The sequence below is a fragment of the Uloborus diversus genome, chromosome 4 (genome assembly GCF_026930045.1).
Source record: "Uloborus diversus isolate 005 chromosome 4, Udiv.v.3.1, whole genome shotgun sequence".
In the NCBI taxonomy this organism is placed as follows: Eukaryota; Metazoa; Arthropoda; class Arachnida; order Araneae; family Uloboridae; genus Uloborus; species Uloborus diversus.
Genome location: NC_072734.1, coordinates 113,451,885 through 113,471,939, shown reverse-complemented (window position 1 = coordinate 113,471,939; position 20,055 = coordinate 113,451,885). Strand labels below are relative to the sequence as shown.

General features: G+C 33.6%; 1 protein-coding gene across 1 annotated transcript in view; it reads left to right on the top strand.

Moving 5' to 3' along the window:
• LOC129221278 (inactive tyrosine-protein kinase 7-like) overlaps positions 1-19,587 on the top strand; it is a 114,844-nt gene extending 95,257 nt beyond the window's left edge. The window contains 6 exon segments of the mRNA XM_054855734.1: positions 340-609; positions 3,026-3,298; positions 6,487-6,681; positions 10,702-10,905; positions 12,209-12,441; positions 19,009-19,587. Of these exon segments, the coding sequence (XP_054711709.1) occupies positions 340-609; positions 3,026-3,298; positions 6,487-6,681; positions 10,702-10,905; positions 12,209-12,441; positions 19,009-19,587 (1,754 nt within the window).
• The last annotated feature ends 468 nt before the right edge of the window (positions 19,588-20,055 follow it).

The following is a 20,055-nucleotide window of genomic DNA, read 5'->3' as shown; positions in this document are numbered from 1 at the left end:
TTTCTCACCAATTGGCTTGCCCATGCTACAGTTCTACATTATGATAACTTGGTAATTTACTCGTCCATCTTATGATAATTTTGCTCGGGAAAATGTTCTTAAAACTGGAATAGAAAAAGAACAAAATCGAATTTTCGAAAAATTGCTTCGAGGTGCCCACCTCCATGCTATAAACTAACTTTGTGCTAAAGTTCATGAAAATCGGCCGATCGGTCTAGGCGCTATGTGCGTCACAGAGATCCAGACAGAGAGACTTTTAGCTTTATTATTAGTAAAGATATATGTAATGTATGCATATATGTGTGAGAGCTAACCCGTATCTTCATTCAATATTTCCAGAACAATTGAAATTCGTTCCACCCCCTGTCAGCAAGAGACTTGAACTAGGCTCTGATACCAAAATTTACTGCAAAGCAAGAGGAGCTTCAAAGCCTGTTGTCAGATGGATCAAAGTCGGTCACCCGTTCTTCGATTGGCCAGCTCACATTACAGATGACAATGGTACTCTTTACTTCAAAGGCGTGACCAATGAAGATGCTGGAAAATATACTTGCATAGCAACTAGTTCTCAAGGGATCATTAATACTACAATAAATGTGGATGTTGTCGGTATGTTTCGATAGTTTTCTCTTTCAAATGTATGATATTTCACTTCATCACTATTTAATATTTTTCAGGAGTTAAACTACTTCATCTCAACTTAATCGGTAATAATTGGTTTAAATTGTTCATTCTGCACTACTGGTTGCATTTAGTTCTGTAGTTAGTCACTCAGCATACAAGTATAAACTTGCTTTGCTTCTTCTTAAATTTTGTCAACAGCTTCTTTGTTGAGTTTGGCGGATAAATTAGTTATTTTCACATGATTATTTAATGTGTTGATGTAATACATAAATATGCTACAACATGTACAAAAATCTAAACATGATTGAAATTAAAATGCAAAATTTTCAACAGCAGAAAAACAAAAAGATTATACTGCATTCCCAGAAGAGATAGACTAAATGTAAATTTAAAAAATACGCCATTTGCGACATCAACCACATGTTTGGCAATGGACAATAACAAATCAGCCCCAAGCAGGCGACAAAAATTGGCATCCTTTTTATTGCAGAGAAAACCCTCAAGCATATCCTACCTTCTGGCAACTACCACTCATTTGTTTACTTTTGATCTCTCTTTTTTGCTGAATGGAGTATAGAGGATGATCGAAGATGCACTTATTTTGCTTTCCTGATTTGCACTTTTGCATTCCAAGTACCCTCACATTTCCAGTAGACTCAAATTCTATCAATCTGTTCTGCAAGGGGGTTGACTCAGAGAGTCGTGTGGCTTAATGAAAGATGTAAAACTTAACCTCACTAAGCTGTAAAACTTAATATTTCAATATTCAAATACTTTTAATTTCTCTTTTGGTTTTAAAAGTTGAGTACAGATTTGGGACAGTTCAGGCCCGGCTCTAGAAGTAGGCGACCTAGGCGGCTGCCTATGGCGGCAAATTTTGAAATTGAAATTGTTTTTTTTTCTTAAAGTTTCAATATATGTTTCAATACCATAAGATACACAGCTTTAATGTTAAAAAAAAAAGGCTTGTGTAATGGAAATTGTTTTGGTTCTTTAAGATTTGGTTCAAAGAAGCGGCTGGTTCGATTAACCTGTGGCCTAATTAAGCGGAATCCACTGTATTTTTTTAAAAATTCCATAAGGTAACGCAATATATTTTTTTTAATCTGAAAAAAATCCAGGGCGCTAAGATCATAGAGACAGTTTTGCTCTGAAAAATTGAAAATATTTTTTGAGACATTAAGAAATGAAAAAAAGTGTTCACATGTGCCCCAATTTCCACTATTCTTTGTTTTATTTAAATAGATTTTATTTATTTATTTATGTATTTAGTATTTACTTATTTAATTGTTGAAAACATTGTTTCAGTGCCATAAGGCTAGTTGTAGTAACGTTTAAAAAAATCATTTAAATTGTGTTCCCGTTTTGTGATATGCAGAAAATAATTCGGAATTAAACTTGAAACTCAAATTAAAGCTTGTGCTCTGTCAATAGGGAATGAGAAATGCACATCATTTTTTAAATGCTATATTGGTTAGATATTTTCATCCCGAAAACTCAACTGTAAAACGCAGCCCTTATTTCTGCAGGTTTAGATCGTGTTTTGCGATCTCAATCTCAAATTTTAGGTGATGACCCAACTAAGATGCTTGTAACAATTGCTACTTGTTTAGAGATTCCAAACCCGTCCCGCCATTGTTAAAAAAAATAGTGGGTTATTTATTTAGCTTTAAATTACAAATGAGGGAAAACCAGTCTATCTGGAGTATTCGATCCCTGAAAACAAAGTTAAGGCTGGGATATAAGTCAGGGTTTTATTTCTTTGTATTTGAATAGCTAACTTTTGAAAGAGCAATAAAGGGGGGGGGGAAGCATTTATCAACCTCGCCTTGGGGGGCAAAACTACTAGAGCGGGCCCTGGGACAGTTCTTTTAATTTTGTATATTTATTTACATATCTTTTGTTCAATTCAGCAATACTAATGATAGCCCACGCTTTGGGGTGGTAACTTACTGCTAAATACTTTTAATGTTCATCTTAAGTTTGCATTTGCACTCATTCTTTATTATGGAGAAATACACCTACTTGATTTATCTGTGGTATATTTGATGTTTTTCATCAAGTATTTCTCTTGTACATTTAAAGTACATTTTCTTAAAGATTTTGAAATTTTACCCTCTTTCTGAAACCGCCCACTTTTTTATCTTCCGTGGTTGTTCAGTGGCACTGAATTTCAAAACTTGGCACAACTGTTGGCATGGAAAGAATGTAATAGATTAAATTATTCCTAGATTTAGTTTTTGAAGCAACGCAGCTCTTCTTTTTCTATTTTGATCATAAATCACCATATTAAATGTAAATAAAGTATTTTTTAATGCTTGTTTCATTGTTTAATATTATTTAATAATTTAATAGAGCTCTGCTGGTCTTAAAAAAACTCTAAAACCTTTTTTTATTCCAGTAATGCCAAAATTTAAAGTGACTCCAGTGGATACACAAGCATATGAAGGCTATCCCACCATGCTGCATTGCAGAGCCATGGGGGATCCGATGCCAACAATTCAGTGGGACAAGAACAGTGTCTTGAACAATTTTGACCAGAAACGATTTCATGTGATGGAAAATGGAAGTTTGTATGTGTCGGAAGTTCATATGGAAGATGAAGGGAAATATGGATGCACTGCTGGAAACAGTGGTGGCTTTAAAAGGGCAGAAGTGAACTTGAATGTGAAAAGTAAGTTTGTTTTTCACTATTTTCCCTCACTCAGTTTTATTACAGTAGATTACCTTTATAACACCAACCTATATAACGCAATTATCTATGAACCGCATAACTTTTCAGAAGTAAACAAAAGGTTTTGAAATTTAAAAATTCCCTCTGTTTTGTCTTGCAAACATAAAAATTGTTAGGCAAATTAAATTTTGAAGCAGTTTTCCACATTTCCATCATAATTCAAAGGTTTTAAATGAAAATGATTACTAACAGTAAACAAAAAACAACAGATGGCTCTTGAAAATGCAGCTGTTATGCAAATCATGAGGTTAACAAAAGTGCAGGATAATTCACTTTCTTTTGATTGTGAAACATATTTATTTGTTAATGACTAATCATAATATGAGTGCTTTTATATTCATTGCAAATAAAACTTATTCTGAAGTGCTAATATATAGATATATTCTGAATATTTGTTTCAAAAATTTATGAAATGATTTATATAATGCAAAACCTTGTATAACACAAAAGCTCTAGTCCCAAGGTGTGTGTTATAACGGTCTTCTACTGTATAATGTTTTCACGTGCATACATTTTTAATATTCAAAATTTTTGCCATGCATAATTTAAAAATAGAAGCAGGGTTGCCAATTGCTCTGCCTTTTAGTTTCTTCACAAAAACAGGGAAGATCCGTAGGTCCACAAAAAAGTTACCGTATTACCCCTCATTCTCCGACATGCCGGGAATAAGCTAAGTTGACCAGCATGTCGGGAAATTCGAATTTTCCTGCATGCCAGATAATTCAACGTTTATTTTGCAACAAAACAAAAGTAAATTTCCCCATTCAGTTCCAATCAGAAAGCAAACCACTGTAAGGAAAAAAATAAATAAATACTGAAAGTAACCTTACTTCAAAAAATGTGTATTACATATAATATGTGCTTGTTATTTATAATAGGTAATTATTAATGTGGATTCAATGCCAATAAAATAATCAATTCAAAACCAATCATTGTTACTGCAATTTGTTCATGATTGTTTTAAATAAATTATTTTAGGTTCCTTTTAGAGATGTAAATTTAATTTCTATTTATTGAATAGCTATGGTCAATTCTTTAGCACTGGTTTAGGGGCAGTAACTTACTGCTTAACTGTTTGCTAACTTAGTTTTAATTTATTTTTTATAAAATTATTCATTATTAAACAATATTGTTCTTGTTGAAAAAACAAATGACATTGTTAGTAAATATTTTTACAAAGTCAAACTGTTTATTAATACTAATGAGATATGTATAGAACTTATATTCATTTTTAAGCTGAACATATCTTTTTTAAAGTATTAATTTTTTTTTTCTAACCTCGATTTTTCCGACATGCCGGAAAGGACCAGACAAGTATTATTAAAAATCTGGCAACCCCAAATTTTGCGGCATGCCGGATAATGTGGGGTAATACGGTATTTTGCTCCGCAATTCCCGGCTGAGCGTTTTCAAGCATAATATGGTGTTTAAAGGCTTATGCTAGTGCTTAAAATGATTATCAAAAATCAAAAGCAATTTTAGATATGTGAATAAAAAAATAATAAGCTGCTCTCTCTCCGCAAAATTTTGAAATGCTCCTCAAAATCACCACAGATGCTCCTCAAATTGTTTCTCCAATGTTGGCTACCCTGAAAGAAGTAAAAATTGCTATTTGTTTTCTGTTCATTTAAAATTGTAAATATTGAGAAAAAAATATCCTTTATTTTTTTTAAAAATTATTATTTCAACTTTTTTGGCCAAAAATGACTTTCTTAAATGAGCCAAAAAGAAGCATTCAAATATAAACTACTGCATCTAAATTTGGCAATTTTTCAAATAATAAATGGAAAGTATTGAAAACATTTTTTTTTTTTTTTTTTTGCTTGAAAATATTTGCAAATAATGCACATCACAGTTCACTAATACTTACTAAATTTATTACATGTGAATTAGTTTCAAAATGCACAAATTGACTTCAAAGCAATGAGCAGATTCTTTTAACTATTGGCCATAATTTTGAGCTGGTGCTGACATCTAGTGTTTCAGGACTCAACTAGAACTTATATGAATATTTGAATGTTACTTCCTTAATGTTTTCTACATAACCAGTTATTAAATCAGCAAATATGCAATCTGTTTTAGTAGTAAGTCCTATCTTGAAGTATGTGTGTGTGGGCGGGGGGGGGGGGGGGATGCCCAGGGGTAGTTGATCTCGAAAATCAGTTTAGTTCTCAAGCTTGAAGTGAAAAATGTGGGGAAGAGAAGTATATTTTCTAAAAACATGAATTGTTGATTTATTAGGGTCTCTTTTTCTACTATATTGATTTTGAGTAAATGCAAAGAAAAATAAAACTAAGTTTTAATCATAAAAACAGGGGTGTCCACCTAAGGGGGGAAGGAGGGTTGGTGCAGACTGTGCCATTAAAATTTTTAGGGGTTGTTTGAAGGGGTTTTTTCTTTTTTTTTTGGGGGGGGGGTCTTTGTGGTATTAAGAGGGGGAGGTGCACCCCTGATAAAAATGTAAGCAAAAATCTTACTTAGTTGAAGCATAATTATTGAGTTTGTTCTCTGAATAATGAGAGAAATTGTCACTCTATTGAATGTAAGTAAATAGTAAAACAGGATTTTGACATTTTATTAAAATCATCATCGGAAGTTGCATTTTTAAAACTAAATTTTCGGAGAAAACCAGTGACCCCCCCCCCCCCCCTCCTAAACATGTGCAAATATTATACAGCTTCATGAATATTCTAACCTAATGAATATTCAAACTAGCTATCTTCAAATTTATGTATAATTCTAAGTTTTTTTATGATTATTCTCCTTCCTTATTTCATTATGTCTAATACGGAGACTGTTGAAAAGTGATTGAATCTTGATAAATAATAGATCCAGAATACTGGAAAACTTATTTTCTTTTTCATTTTTTATTCTCAAAACACTTTTAACCTTCATTTAATGACTTTATATGTATAATTTATGGAGAAAAAAAATGACATGCTCAGTTTAATTATTTTTGTTTGATTTTCATAGCTCTCCCCCCTCTCCATACAACATTATTCATTCACCCTTCTCCCAAATTATCTGTGCTCCCCCCCCCCCTTTGAAAAAAAATCCTGCGTACGCCACTGAACTGTTGAAAGGCTTCAGTTACACCTTAAAATGATTAATAATTTTTGTTTTTGCAGGTGCTGAGCATTATAGTGTAAATAGTGCTGGACAAGGTTTCATGAATGATGGTGAAAACAATATGACTAAAACTGTTGCAATAACTCTAGGAGCTGCTGCTATGTACATGTTTCTAGTCATTGGACTCATGGTTTTTTGTCGCATGAGAAGAGCAAGAAAAAAAGCTAGATTGTTAGCTGAAGCTACTGCTGAGGGTAATTTTTCATTTTAGTATTTGCTGTAAATTATGTATGCCCTAGCATAAATTACAAAATTTATCCATTTACAGTTATCTGAAATTTTCATGTTAGTTTCTTCTGACTTTGCCATATAATCAGGGGTATTTGTGATCTGAAAATTCCAAAAATTTGGGATGCCGTTTCTGGTAATTTTGGGTTTACAACACATTCTAAAACTGAAAAATTATTTAAAAAAAACTATTTAAAATGGTTTTTTTCAATGATTTTTGTATGCACATTTGAAGATGTTTTTTTTTTTTTTGGTTGGGGGGGGGGGATCGAGCTTCCTCATAGTTTCCAAAAATTTCACCTGTCTTCAGAAATTTTACTTGAGTCCACTATCACTCCTGCTTTTTACCCGTTCTTCATTGGAATCTCGATTTATTTTTTAATCATTTGTTGAAATACAGTAACCCCTCGTTATATCGCTCATTAGGATATATCGCTCTTTTCTTCTGTCTCCTGAAATATTAAAGCAAGGAAAAAAAACCTTGCTTTTAGTTCGAAACTACTTGTGAAAACATATTGGTATTAGTATTACACTCAAAACAGACCTCTTTCTTCCTTATTTTGTCAATGAGCAAAATGAAAATGCTTCTACTCTTCTGAATTCGCGGGAAAGGCAGCAGCAGTTCCTGTCATCTAAATGTACATACCTGCAGAATATTTCAGTTTAAGATGGTTAGAAAACTACTTGACATTTTCTTTTGTATTGACCTTTACAATGAGTGAGAGACAGCAGGCAGGTGTCATACTAGTCCAAGTAGAAGAAACCTTTTAGTACAGATAAGATTTGTGCTTGGATGCACAAATCGGGATTTACACCAAAGACAGGAAGAATGATCGGGACAGATGAAAGAGTTTTCTGGAAACAATCTGGTTACTTTTACATCTTTCTACTGCAAATCAAAGAGATTAGAAAGTCTATTGAAAATATGAGGGTATTGGAATGTTGGCTCTTATCTCGCGGTAGCTAAAAAAGATCCTCTTCATTCACAAATTTGATGTTTGTACCTTTCTGACGATGAAATTTTCAAAAATTTTAGTCTTGTTTAAATTTTAATACATGTGATAGTACATTCGCGAACTACATATGAACCATTTGAAAATCATGTCAAAAATAGCGAATGCTTATTTGCTTGTGTGTTGAATGGATAATTATTTTTAATACAAATACAAAAGTGACGACCAGCAACAGGCTCTGGGCCCAGCTAAGCTGGTCTTAGTCAACTTACAATCCCCAGTGAAGATCAATGGCCCTCTTAAAACTATCTACTCCCTTGCTCATTACCACCTCTTCCGGTAAGCTGTTCCATGGTTCCACTACCCTGCTAAAATAATTATTTTTCCTAATATCCATGTTGGCCTGAGATTTAAATAGCTTAACACAATGACCCCTTGTCCTGTTTTCAGCGCTAAACTTTAGCTCCATAACATCTTTCAATTTAATAAATTTAAACAATTGAATCATGTCCCCTCGGTCTCTTCTTTGCTCAAGACTGTACATTTTTAGCCTTCTAAGCCTAGAATCGTAATCTAAATGAGAAAGTCCATTTATTAGCCTCGTAGCCAGTGTTGCCAGATGGTCAAATCCAGATTCCCCCAATTCCCTACCAACTTTTCCCCAAAAAGCGATGTTTTCTATCAAAATTCCCCAAATTCAAAAATTATTTTTCCACTTATATTTTCATAAAATGAATAGACTTCCTCAAATATTTTTGTATCTTGAAAATAAAATTTTTCCCCAAATAGCGAAATTTTCTTATAAAATTCCCCAACTTTTTATTTCTTCCCATTTTCACTTTTTTTTTGTCTTCTTTATCTTTATCTTTACTAATAATAAAGCTGAAAGTCTCTCTCTCTGTCTGTCAGGATCTCTGTGACGTGCATAGCATCTAAACCGTTCAGCCGATTTTTGTGAAATTTGGCAAAGGATTAGTTTGTAGCATGGGGGGTGCACCTTTAAGTTCATAACATAGAACCGTAACGTGGGCAAGCCAATTGGTGAGAAATTCATCATGCATTATTTGTAAATATGCAGGGGAACCAAAAGACCTTTTAATTTTCTACTACGGGCAAAGCCGTGCGGGGTGCCACTAGTCATGAGCGCCTGACCGAAAGATAAGAAATAGCCAAAGGTTTTTTTTTTCTACTTGCATTTACTACTCTGTTACTGTATGTACATTTAAACTATGATTTTTTTATATATTTATCCAAGAACATTCTCATCACACTCATTTTTACCTATTTCACGTATCAACTAGCTACTCACGCAGAACATTAATGCGAATTCCGTAGCATGTTCCACATAATGCGAAATGCGAATTCCATAAAGTTGAGCAAAGCTAAACCAACGCTGTTTGATACAAACAATGTAACTACTACTTTTTGATGCAAATCTAAATACAAAAAAAAATCTCTCCCCCCCCCCCCCAAGGTTTTTTTCCCCAGGTTTTCCCCAAGAAAAATATTTTTCCCCAATGAATTCCCCTCAAAATCCATTTCCCCAGAGAGCAGCCGATTTCCCCAAAATGGGAAAATTTCCCCCAATCTGGCAACACTGCTTGTAGCCCGCCTTTGAACCCTTTCCAATATATTAATATCTTTCTTAAGATAAGGATGACCTTGGTTATATCGCGTTTTTGGATATATCACACTTTTTCTTTGTCTCCAGACAAGCTCGATTTAACGAGGAGTTACTGTATTAAAATTTTCAGCTTTCTTTGTTGCAGATAAAATGGGACAAGAAAACATTTTGTTCTAATGTTGATAGTTGCAGAAAAAAAAGCCTGTAGCTTGGAAGTTATAGTCAGTCAACAAGAGTTCTATGTCATTTGCATTGTGGTTGTTCAAAATGAATACGACTTTTTAAAGTTTTAACATAGATAAATGATATTTTGTGGGTTTTTTTTTTTAAATTTAAGTATAATAAATTTGATGAGCAAATATATTTGTTGAATTATCAACAAAGATTTGATTGTCCGGCACCGCTCGTCTATCCCTATGGCCAGCAGGGCCGGATTTGGAAGTGTGGAGGCCCCGGGGCAACGAAGGAGTGGCGGCCCCTAATCAGGGTTCTAAAAGATCATTATATTTTCGAAAATATCTGATACTTTGATATATATTCGAAAATTTTGATATATACGTATGTCCAATATTTTCAATCAGCACTTCAATAGTAAATACATCCTAAAGTTACTGCTATTTATTTTTTTACATTATTATTATTTATAAACTTAAAATCACTGTTTCTTATTTATATCTAAACATACATTTTATTTTAAAAGTTATGTACTTTTAAGGTTATTTTCATATGATATTTAGAAATACATTCTTTGTAGAAATACAAAAAAAATATTTAAAAAAAGTCTGGGAGATAAAGCGTAAAATTTGCTGACCCGTGAAAGTTAGGATATGTTGTACAAATTTTATTGTGGGGGCCCCTTTGTTGTGTAGGCCTTGGGGCAGTAGCCCACCTGTTCTACCCAAAATCTGGCCCTGATTCGATGAGAATTGGAAACGAGCTTCAGAAAATCCAGTAGGGTAGACCTTCTCTCTAAGTTTCCCTAAAAAGGATTTGTGTAGTTCTGAGTGACCATGATACCTTTTTGCTCTTGATTGAGACCATTTTAGCTCTCTTATACCTATAGGGGTGCACATCATGAAATATTACCTGTGTATTTAAGAATTGGAAAGTAATTTGTGACTGTTGCCCAACCATTAAAAACAGTAAGATATTTTGTTGAAAATTATCTTGCTTGGAAAAGTTTAAATACTGTTTTTTCCCCTTGATTTGTACGAGGGAAATGAATGTGTTCGAGTTCTGGGAGGGGTTTTAACCTCAAAACACCTCCCATGGCTGCACCATTGTTCATATGCTCATGTGAAAGGAAGTAAAAAATTATATGGTTTTACTTATAAATGCATTCTATTAATGACTTTTATAATTTTTAAGTTATACTGGGAATTAGATCTGATTTTCTCTTTCAATTTCAGTAGCTAAAAGTGAAAATGGAACATTGCCTCAAGATACTGAATTGAACCCAATGGTTTCTAAATCTCTGAAAGATGGCAGCACCACGAGAAGTGATGGCGAAGCTCCTTCTCATAGCTCTGGATCGCATTACTCAAAAAGGAGTCGCACTTCATATGATAAAACCCATTTCCCTAGGCATGAACTGCAGACCATGATGCTATTAGGTTTGGTTCTTTTAATGATTTTTGATAGGGAATTTTTCACATTAAATCCACTCGAATAACTTTTTGCATGATCAAAATCAGAGAGAATATGTGGTCTAGCATCTATTTAAAAAATTAGTTAATTTTCATTCATGCATTACTCTTCATAGTATTGTTGTTATGCGTTGGTAAAATTCCTGTACTTATCTCTGTACTTATAGTGTGTTGTATATACTGATGATATTTCAAGTTAGGAAAATTGAATAAAAATCTTCATTTGAAATTAAAACACAAATAAAATCAGCTTGTTTGTGTGTATATACAAGAGCTATTCAGAAAGTAAGGAACGTTTTGGAATTTAAAAAAAAACCTAAACACAAGAAATAAAAAATATTATTAAGCATCTGAAAGTGCGACTAAAATTCTACTTTTCTACATAGCCACCACTCAAATTGAGGCTCTTATCATAGCAGTGAGCAAGTTTAAAAATTCCTTCGTTATAGAATTCTGCCGCCAACGATCTCGGCCACTCAGTGATGGGCACCCGAAGCTCAACTGAATGCACCATCTCCGGTCGGAACTTTCATTCATTATGTTATTTGTTTCCCTGCACCCTATACATTTGCTGATAAGTTTCTATAGGCTTTAGGTTTTTTGCCAACAAACACTGTATCACAGATTGTACCGTACAACTTGTGAGGGGTTTTCAATTGCAGCACACTTTTTAAATTTGAATATCAAAAAACAATGGCCGGTGCAAAGATGTTTCCCTTGTGATGGTTAAATGCCGACACCAAAATATATGTGATGGGCAAGACAGAAACTTTACTTATCTGGATAGCTCTCGTATTTATGAATTCATGCAGTATGACTTTGATAATTAATTGAGTTTATTGCTTTGTCGATAAAATTTCAAAAGTCGGACAAAATAGCAAGCATTACGCTAGTTACCGATTAAACATTTAGTTACAGAACTATGTTTTCCAAAATGTGAATGAGTGTTTTGAAACTTAATCTATTTCCTAAAAGTTGCTAAAATTTTAATTGCTATGAAAATTTAATCACTAGTGCTTAGAATTTTGTAAATTATTAGGTATTAAATGCTTGAACTCTTTTGCCTGAAACAGATGCATGAGATTCTCCTTGTGTAACATAATTTTTTAATAGCCATGCATGATAGTCTGTTTAAATTCAGCAATAATAATCATTACTATATAGTGTACTACTACCACATGAAACTTTTTTATAATTGAACTTCTGGTTTAAAAGCCATTTTGTTTAAAATAAAATTTTGAATATAGTGTATGCTATATTTTACTCCCAGGTCATGGAGAATACGGAGAAGTATTCTTAGCCAAAGCAAAAGGCATACTTGACACAGACAATGAAGTTATTGTGATGGTGAAAGCTCTTCAAACTAGAGATGAAAATGCTCATTTTGAATACAAGAGGGAAATGGACATGCTCAACAAATTGAGACATGAAAATGTAGCAAAACTTTTGGGAATATGTAGAGAAGCAGAGCCCTTTTTGTTTATTACAGAATATAGCGATTGGGTAACTATATTGATTTTTTTTTTTTTTTTTTTTTTTTTTTTGATGTGTGTTAACTCTCAGTTTTGTAATTCAGTTCCATGTATTTATTTTTTTGTAAATAGTACTAAATTAAAAAAGCTTTTGAAACCAGGTATTGTTATAAACCTAAAATTCTTAAAAACATTTTGTAATTCTAGCCTTGAAGAGAGTTGGGAATCTGAAATCATCTCTTTTCCCCCATCTTCAGATTCCCCTCCCTCTGAAAGTGTTAATCTGTGACAAATTGTCTAGTCATTAGGGATAGCCCTGGCAATTTTGTTAGTTTTTGCAGGGATATCCCTCTCCCTTGTATTTCAAAGGTCCTTCTAAAAGAAGCAAGCAGAGGAGTGGAAAAGGGAGAAAAGAGTCAACAGGACTTTTTTTTTTGAAAGATTTTAAGTATTTGTATTTCTAAAATATGTAATTGTTCCTAAAAGCAAACTTCAGTTTTATAAAAAGCCTAAGCAATTGTTTCAAGTATTTTCAAGAATAAAAGTGAAATGTTAGTTTTTTGAGCAATCATAATTGCTTATTGCTTTCATTTGACTGTTTTTATGTCCTATGATTTTATTTTCCCCCTGCCACACTCCGCAGCATCACTGTCGACCGGCTGCTCACGACGATGCCCCCATAGCGAAAGCCGTCTCCAGGTTGCATCCATCTCCTACACACACGCGCATACATACACAACTACACACAAACACATAGACACCTACACATACACACAACTACCCACACATTCATGCCTGCACACAGACACAAACACATATGCCTACACACACATACACATACCCCGCCCTCACACACACAAACACTCATACACACAACTACCCACACACTCATGCCTGCACACAGACACACATACAGGGTTCGTACTTCCTTAAAAAACCCTTAAGAAACCCTTAATTTCATCAAGCAAAATTAAGGTCCCTAAAAAACCCTTAAAAGTCCTTAATTTTCTGAAAATTTCCTTAATATTTTAAACACTGTATCAAGTTTGATTCCCCTTTGCTTCTTTTTTTTCTTTTTTACCCCTTCAAATCTTTATCCTCCGCGATATCTGCCGAAAACGTATGTTTTGCAGACATGCCAACCACGTTAAACACGTGCTTCGCCGAAAATTGCTTGGCTTGTTTGAGATTGCAATCTTTTTGCATCCTGCAAATATTTCAATCTTTTTAAATGTTGAAGGTTTCTTTACTATATGCTACTTTATATCTGTTTATTTTTTTCATTATTTCGATAATATTTTTATTTCTTAAATTTATTTTAGAAAAAATGCAAAAGACTATCGAAAAAATGTGGTCCTACTCCCACAGTCTCTGATTGTATTTAAACTTGTCATGGTTACTATTTTTATGTATTTAAAAAAGCTTTCAATATATTTATGGTGAATCTCTAATGGTTTTGGTTAGGCTTTACAGCCTGTAAAAAATTATGAGTTCCAATGCAAGGAAAAAGGATAATAAATTATATATATTTATTTTCAAATGTTTTTTTGCAAAAGAAATATTCCCCCCCCCCCCAAATATATATATATATATATATATATATGAAAAACATTGATATTAGTGAGTGATACAGACCAGAACTATGGCTCCATCAACCCCTTTATTCAAGGACTCAGGAGTTAGAAATTGCTTTCTCTCTTTCAAAATTTAACTTTATAATGAAATAAACTTGCGAGAAATAGTACGATATAGCAAATTTGTTCAAAATAGGATTTTAGTAACAATGACAGATCAAAAGCAATCATAACAAAACACTAGTTTAAATATCTTGAAGAAAAGAGATTTTAGTTTTTTTTCCTTCAATTTGCCTCTCACTCCAATCATGTATGCTAAAAAATAATGCTTTAATATACAACTCATTTTCTACAGCTATCCCCATTTTCCTAATCTTTTTTATGACTGAAATTTGAGAATTAAATGCTATGTTTTAAGAACAATATGTGCCATCTATTGTATTAATTACTACCCAATCATTTCAATTACAGTGATCTCTCGCTTATACGCGACCTCTGTTATACGTGTTTTTCACTTATGCGCGTTTTTCTCACGGGCCCAGCTAGCGATATAGGAAAACAATGTTAACCCTTGTTCATTTATACGCGAAACCTAAAATGCACCTTTCACTTATGCGCGATAAAAAAATTTCAAGTTTTAGTTAAATCGCCAATTCACGCTTTGCTCATCGGAAGATTTGTACCCTTCTTGATGTCTCTTGGAATGCTTTCACACACCTTTATTCTAATGTTCAAAATGTTTCCAAGAACGCATTTTTTTCGCACAAGTGTGCGATTGGGGTCGCAGTTAGTCTTGTGATTGACATCGAGAGGGGAGAAAGCATTGACATAGCCTATCGAGGACCTTTTGTATCCTCACAGACTATGATACTGATCACGCGACAGTTTTTAGGTTTTGTGGAATTCGCTTACATACTGTACAGTGTATAAAAAATGACAAAACGTGCATCTTCAAATTTTACATTTTTATTGAATTACAATGCATAAATGGAAATTATGTGCTTATTTATTCATTAGTATCAGTAGTGTACTATTAGTATTACTATAACTGTTGATAACTTACTGTATTTAAGCTTATTTTTGGGGGTTTTCACTTATGGGCGAATCTCACTTGTGCGCGAAAATTTCGTTGTCCCCTTTGGTCGCGTATAAGTGAGAGGTCACTGTAATAGGGAAAAACTTTTGTATTATGTTTGAAACTGGTTAATTTGCCATTTTTTGTTGAATTTTGGAATGTCATGGACTCAAAGGGCTATTTTGATCTCATCGCTTTTCTGCTTGATTTTAAGAACACTTTTTTTGTGGGGGGAAGGGTCCTCCTTTTTGCTCTTTGATCACTCTCATCCCTATGATGTGAAATTTCAAAATTTTATTCACTGATAATAAGACATCCCAGTCGATTACGCCTCTCCCTGCTTTTTGGAAACAGTGATGCATTTGTGCATATATATATATATATATATATAATATGTATAATGTACTTTGCCCCCCCCCCCCCCCCCCCGCAGGAAAACTTTTAAGTGGTATACATAAAGCTATCTAATCATTTCCCCGCTAAGTCCTTTTTTTTGAGTCCTTAAAAAGTCCTTAATTTTTACTTTTAAAAATGAGTATGAACCCTGACATACCCCCTACACACAAACACTCGTGATTGCGAAAAACATAATTTGAATTCAAGATGACAAAATTCAAATTATTATTTTTAAAAAAGTGATTTCATATTCAAACAGGCCCATCATTTAGTGGGGTTGGGGGGGGGGGGCATTTAGTAGGGTTCTCTAAGCAACTATCTCTCATAACAGCAGACTTTCTCAAAATGGCTGGTGGTCATTCCTGACCAGGGTTTAAATGCCATAGGAGCTCATGTGAGCAGAGCTCCAGCACTTCTTTTTAGTTGCATGGAATTTTTAAAATTTGAGCAAAATTCAGGCTATTTATGCATTAAAAATGCTGTGGGGACTATAGGGCTCCTGCACTTTTAGTAGGAATTAAGCCCTGCACCTGAGAAGTTTCACTGTATATTGTGCAAGTTGAATAAAAGGTTTTGAGCATGAATACATTAAGTTTGTTTATTTATACAAATGCCAGGCTTTTGGCACTAAACCATTATCCTTTATTCCAGTGGCGGCTTCTGCCTTGAAAAAGTGAGGGGGCCTGATCAGGGGTGTGCTCGCACCCCCCCCCCCCCCCCCGTCATCCCTGGTTAGAAAAATAAAAAAATATTTTTAATAATATTTAAACTTTTTTTAAAACAGTTTTTTGTGTTAAATAAATAAAATTAACTTCATTTTAAACGACAAGCTACAAAGTAACTACTAAAAAAGTCACGAAAGATATTAATCTCATGTTTATGTCCATGATTGCCGGCAGGGTGGTGCACTTCCACCCCTAACTTTCAAAAATAAAATTTAATTAATCAGAAAGGGAAAAGCTACAAAATATATCACGCTTTTCAAAATAAATAAATTTAAAAAAGCTATATTAATCTAATATCTTCAATAGTAATATTTTTTTTAATTTTTCAATAACTAGTTATTTTGAATGAGTAAACTTAATTTTATTTTATGCAAGGCCAAATTACAAAAGTGCAAAAATATTGTGATCAGAGAAATATGTAAAAATTATAAATTAAATAGCTGTAACAAAGATGAAAATACATCTCAGTGATTGCTTTAAAATAAATAAAATAAAAATAAAAGAACTAAATTTTAAAAACTAATAATAAACAAATGAAAAAAACTAGTAAAAATAATTCTTAGCTATGCGGGTGCACCCTTCTGCATATGAATCTGCCAGCCTCCTTGGGCCAGATTCCGAATTTTTATGCAGACAATAAAATAAAAAATGATCTTGTAACGATACATGCACACACGTACATGCAACACAACATACAACAGTGGCGCAACTAGAAAAAATTTTGAGGGGAGGGAAGGTGGGCACTAGGAAAAAATCTTATCAATTTGATTGATTTGGTTTGCTCATCAAATTTCTCAATTTCGAAACTTGTAGTTGTAAAAACACAGTTTTAGACTCTTTGGTGATGTTAGGGGAAAGAACGGTACAGAGGACTCGGCGGAAATTTGTGGAAATTGAAGCCTTAAAAAGCGGTTATAGACCATATTTATTGATGTTAGGGTACGGGATGGAGCTCCGGGTCCCCCCGATGGTTTTTTTTTTTCTTTTGAAAAATAAACAGAAATCAATTCAATCCCAATCCCCCCTACAATTTTTCGAAATTACAGTTCCAAAAACACAATTGTACACAAACTTTGAAGATTTTTACAAGGATGGGGTTCATGCGCTCTTCCCTGGAATTTTTTTCAAACTTGAAGTCCGGAAAACTTAAGCACGAGATTCTATGATATGATGAGGGGTTCAGAGAATATTCCATTTCACTTTTTCATAAGTGGTTTTGTTTAAAAAGGCTTTTTTTTTTTTTTTTTTTGATGATATTAAAGGAAGGCAGTTCAGGGCCCCTTTCCCGAATCCTTTCTGAAAATAAAGTCTTAAAAACCCGATTGTAGGACCATATTTGGTAACATTACGGACAGCAATCTTTCGAAATTGAAGCTCCCTTCAAAGATTTCTTTTTAAAATAAATTAAGATTTACCGTACTATTATTTTTTTCGAATTAAAATCCAATATCGTCTCCAATCTACTGAGGAAGTTCTGTTGGGCGAATACTTCCTTACAATACTCTGGAGAAAAAGGAAAAATGGACAGGCCCTGGGACCAATGTCTCATGTTAGTGATCGAACAGCTTCACACCGATCTTTCTTAAAAGAAAAGTTGAGAATATTAGGATACATATTTCAGGGGGAAAATGCAACTAAATAAACTTAACAAAATATTTCCTTACCCCCCTTCCCCTCCCGCACATTTAATCCTTTTTTTCTTTTAATTTCAAGCACGCACTCTCAGAGAAAAAAGGAAAACAAAAAGTTATAAATTATTGTGTGCAAAAAGTGAGGGGGCCAGGGCCCCCTCTGGCCCCTCCCACGAGCCGCCACTGCTTTATTCAGTAAGTTACCGCTCTAAACCAGGGCTAAGGCAGAAATACATGAAATACACAGCCAGCTCAGTCATTTCCAGCCGAGGACTGCAGTTTCGTGCTTATTAGAACTCATCAGCCCGGCATAGAAGTGACTGAGCTGGAGGTAAAAAACTTCTTAAGGAAGCCAAGAGTGCCAAACAAACTGGTAGCTAATACAGATGAGCGCTAATAAGCATGAAACTGCAGTCCTCCGCTGGAATTGACTAAGCTGGCGGTGTATTTCATGCATTATCCTTTGTCTGAACATATCAAATAAATCTGGTTATTGAATATGAGGTGCTGAGTATAAAGATGCAATGCATCCCTTCTAAATAAGTATTATTTCTTTTGCAATAAAAATTATCATAAGACGAAGTTAATTTCAAAAAATCACTGTATATAAGGAGTAAATTGGCTTTTTATAAAACCCTCTCCATAAATGAATCTTGGGGAAAAAATTGCGTTAACCCTAAAAAAGGAAAAGAAAACATTGAACTTTTTTACAAAGATTCAGATTAGTTTATGGGTGTGCATGTGTGCTGTTATTTTTATTTATTTATTTTCTTAATTGTATTGTAAAGAGAAATTTTATTGAAACAATAATACTTGTGTTATTGTTTTTTGTTGCAAAAATTTTAGTTAAGTTCTTGAAACAATAGTTATCTTCAAAAGTGAATAAAATTTACGAGAATCTTAGCATCGAAATGTAAAAAATTGCATTGATAGTTTTCATTTTTAACATTGCTTTTCACACCTGAAATTATTAAGTATTTTCATAAATTTTGTTATGAATATTGAGAAGTCATTTCAAAATTTTCAACAATGTTAGCAATTTTGAGCAAACGTTTTAAAAAGACTCGTTGTTCTTTAAGTTTTGTGTGTGTGAATATGTATTATTTGTTTGTTTATTGAATTTACTATGGTTGTTTATAGCTTTATTGAACAAATATCTGTTTTCTTAAAATATTTATTTTAATCCTTTCATTGTAGGGTGATTTGAAGCAATTTTTGTTAGCAACTCGTCGTGAAAATCCAAGGAAAGGACCAAAACCACCACCATTGAATGTACCTCAAATTTTAGGTATTTGCCACCAAGTAGCCATAGGCATGGAACACCTCTCGAATCAAAGGTTCACCCACAAAGACTTAGCCACCAGAAACTGCCTTGTCACTTCCCGTCTCAATATAAAAATAAGCTTCCCGAGCCTATCAAGGGACACTTATGCCGAAGAATATTACACCTACAGGAATCGGACAGTGCCACTAAGATGGGCGCCGTCTGAAGCAGTACTCGAAGATGAGTGGTCGACGAAGAGTGACGTGTGGGCATATGCCGTTCTGGTTTGGGAACTGTTTATGCAGGCAGACCTGCCTTTTTCAGAACATTCGGATGAAGCAGTTTTGAGGCTGCTGAGCAGTGGTGAGCTTAGGTGGCGACCTCCAAATGGAGCGCCGACAACTCTAAATGCTGTGCTTCAGACTTGCTGGAGCTCTTGTGCCAGAGACCGTCCCACCTTCTCTGATGTTGTCATCAAAATAGGACAAGTCACTGTAGATAGCCATTTGTAAATATGATCATATTGTTTCATTTGTTTTTGAAAATTTGCAATATTGTACATTTTTATATGTGTACTTCATTGAATATATATACTCATTTTCTTCACAAGTCTATCATCAAAATGATTCTTCAGATGTTGATGATAAACTATTCATTGACTAAGAAAGCTTTGTTTTAAAAAGTAAAATCAAAACATTATTCACTGTCATCTTCAGTATTTTCAAATTCTTTGCAAATTTGTGTGTTTTCAATATTTTAAATTTTTAATGCTAGTACTTCATTGAAAATACACATTTTCTTCATAAGTCTACCATTGAAATGATTCTTCAGAAGTTGATGTTAAAACTATTCATTGACTAATAAATAAATAAATGAATACCTTGACATTAAAAAGTAAAATTTAAAATCAAAAACGTAATATGTTGTCATCATCAACATATATTCTTGTGTGTAGCATTTAAATGATTCTTTATATGTTG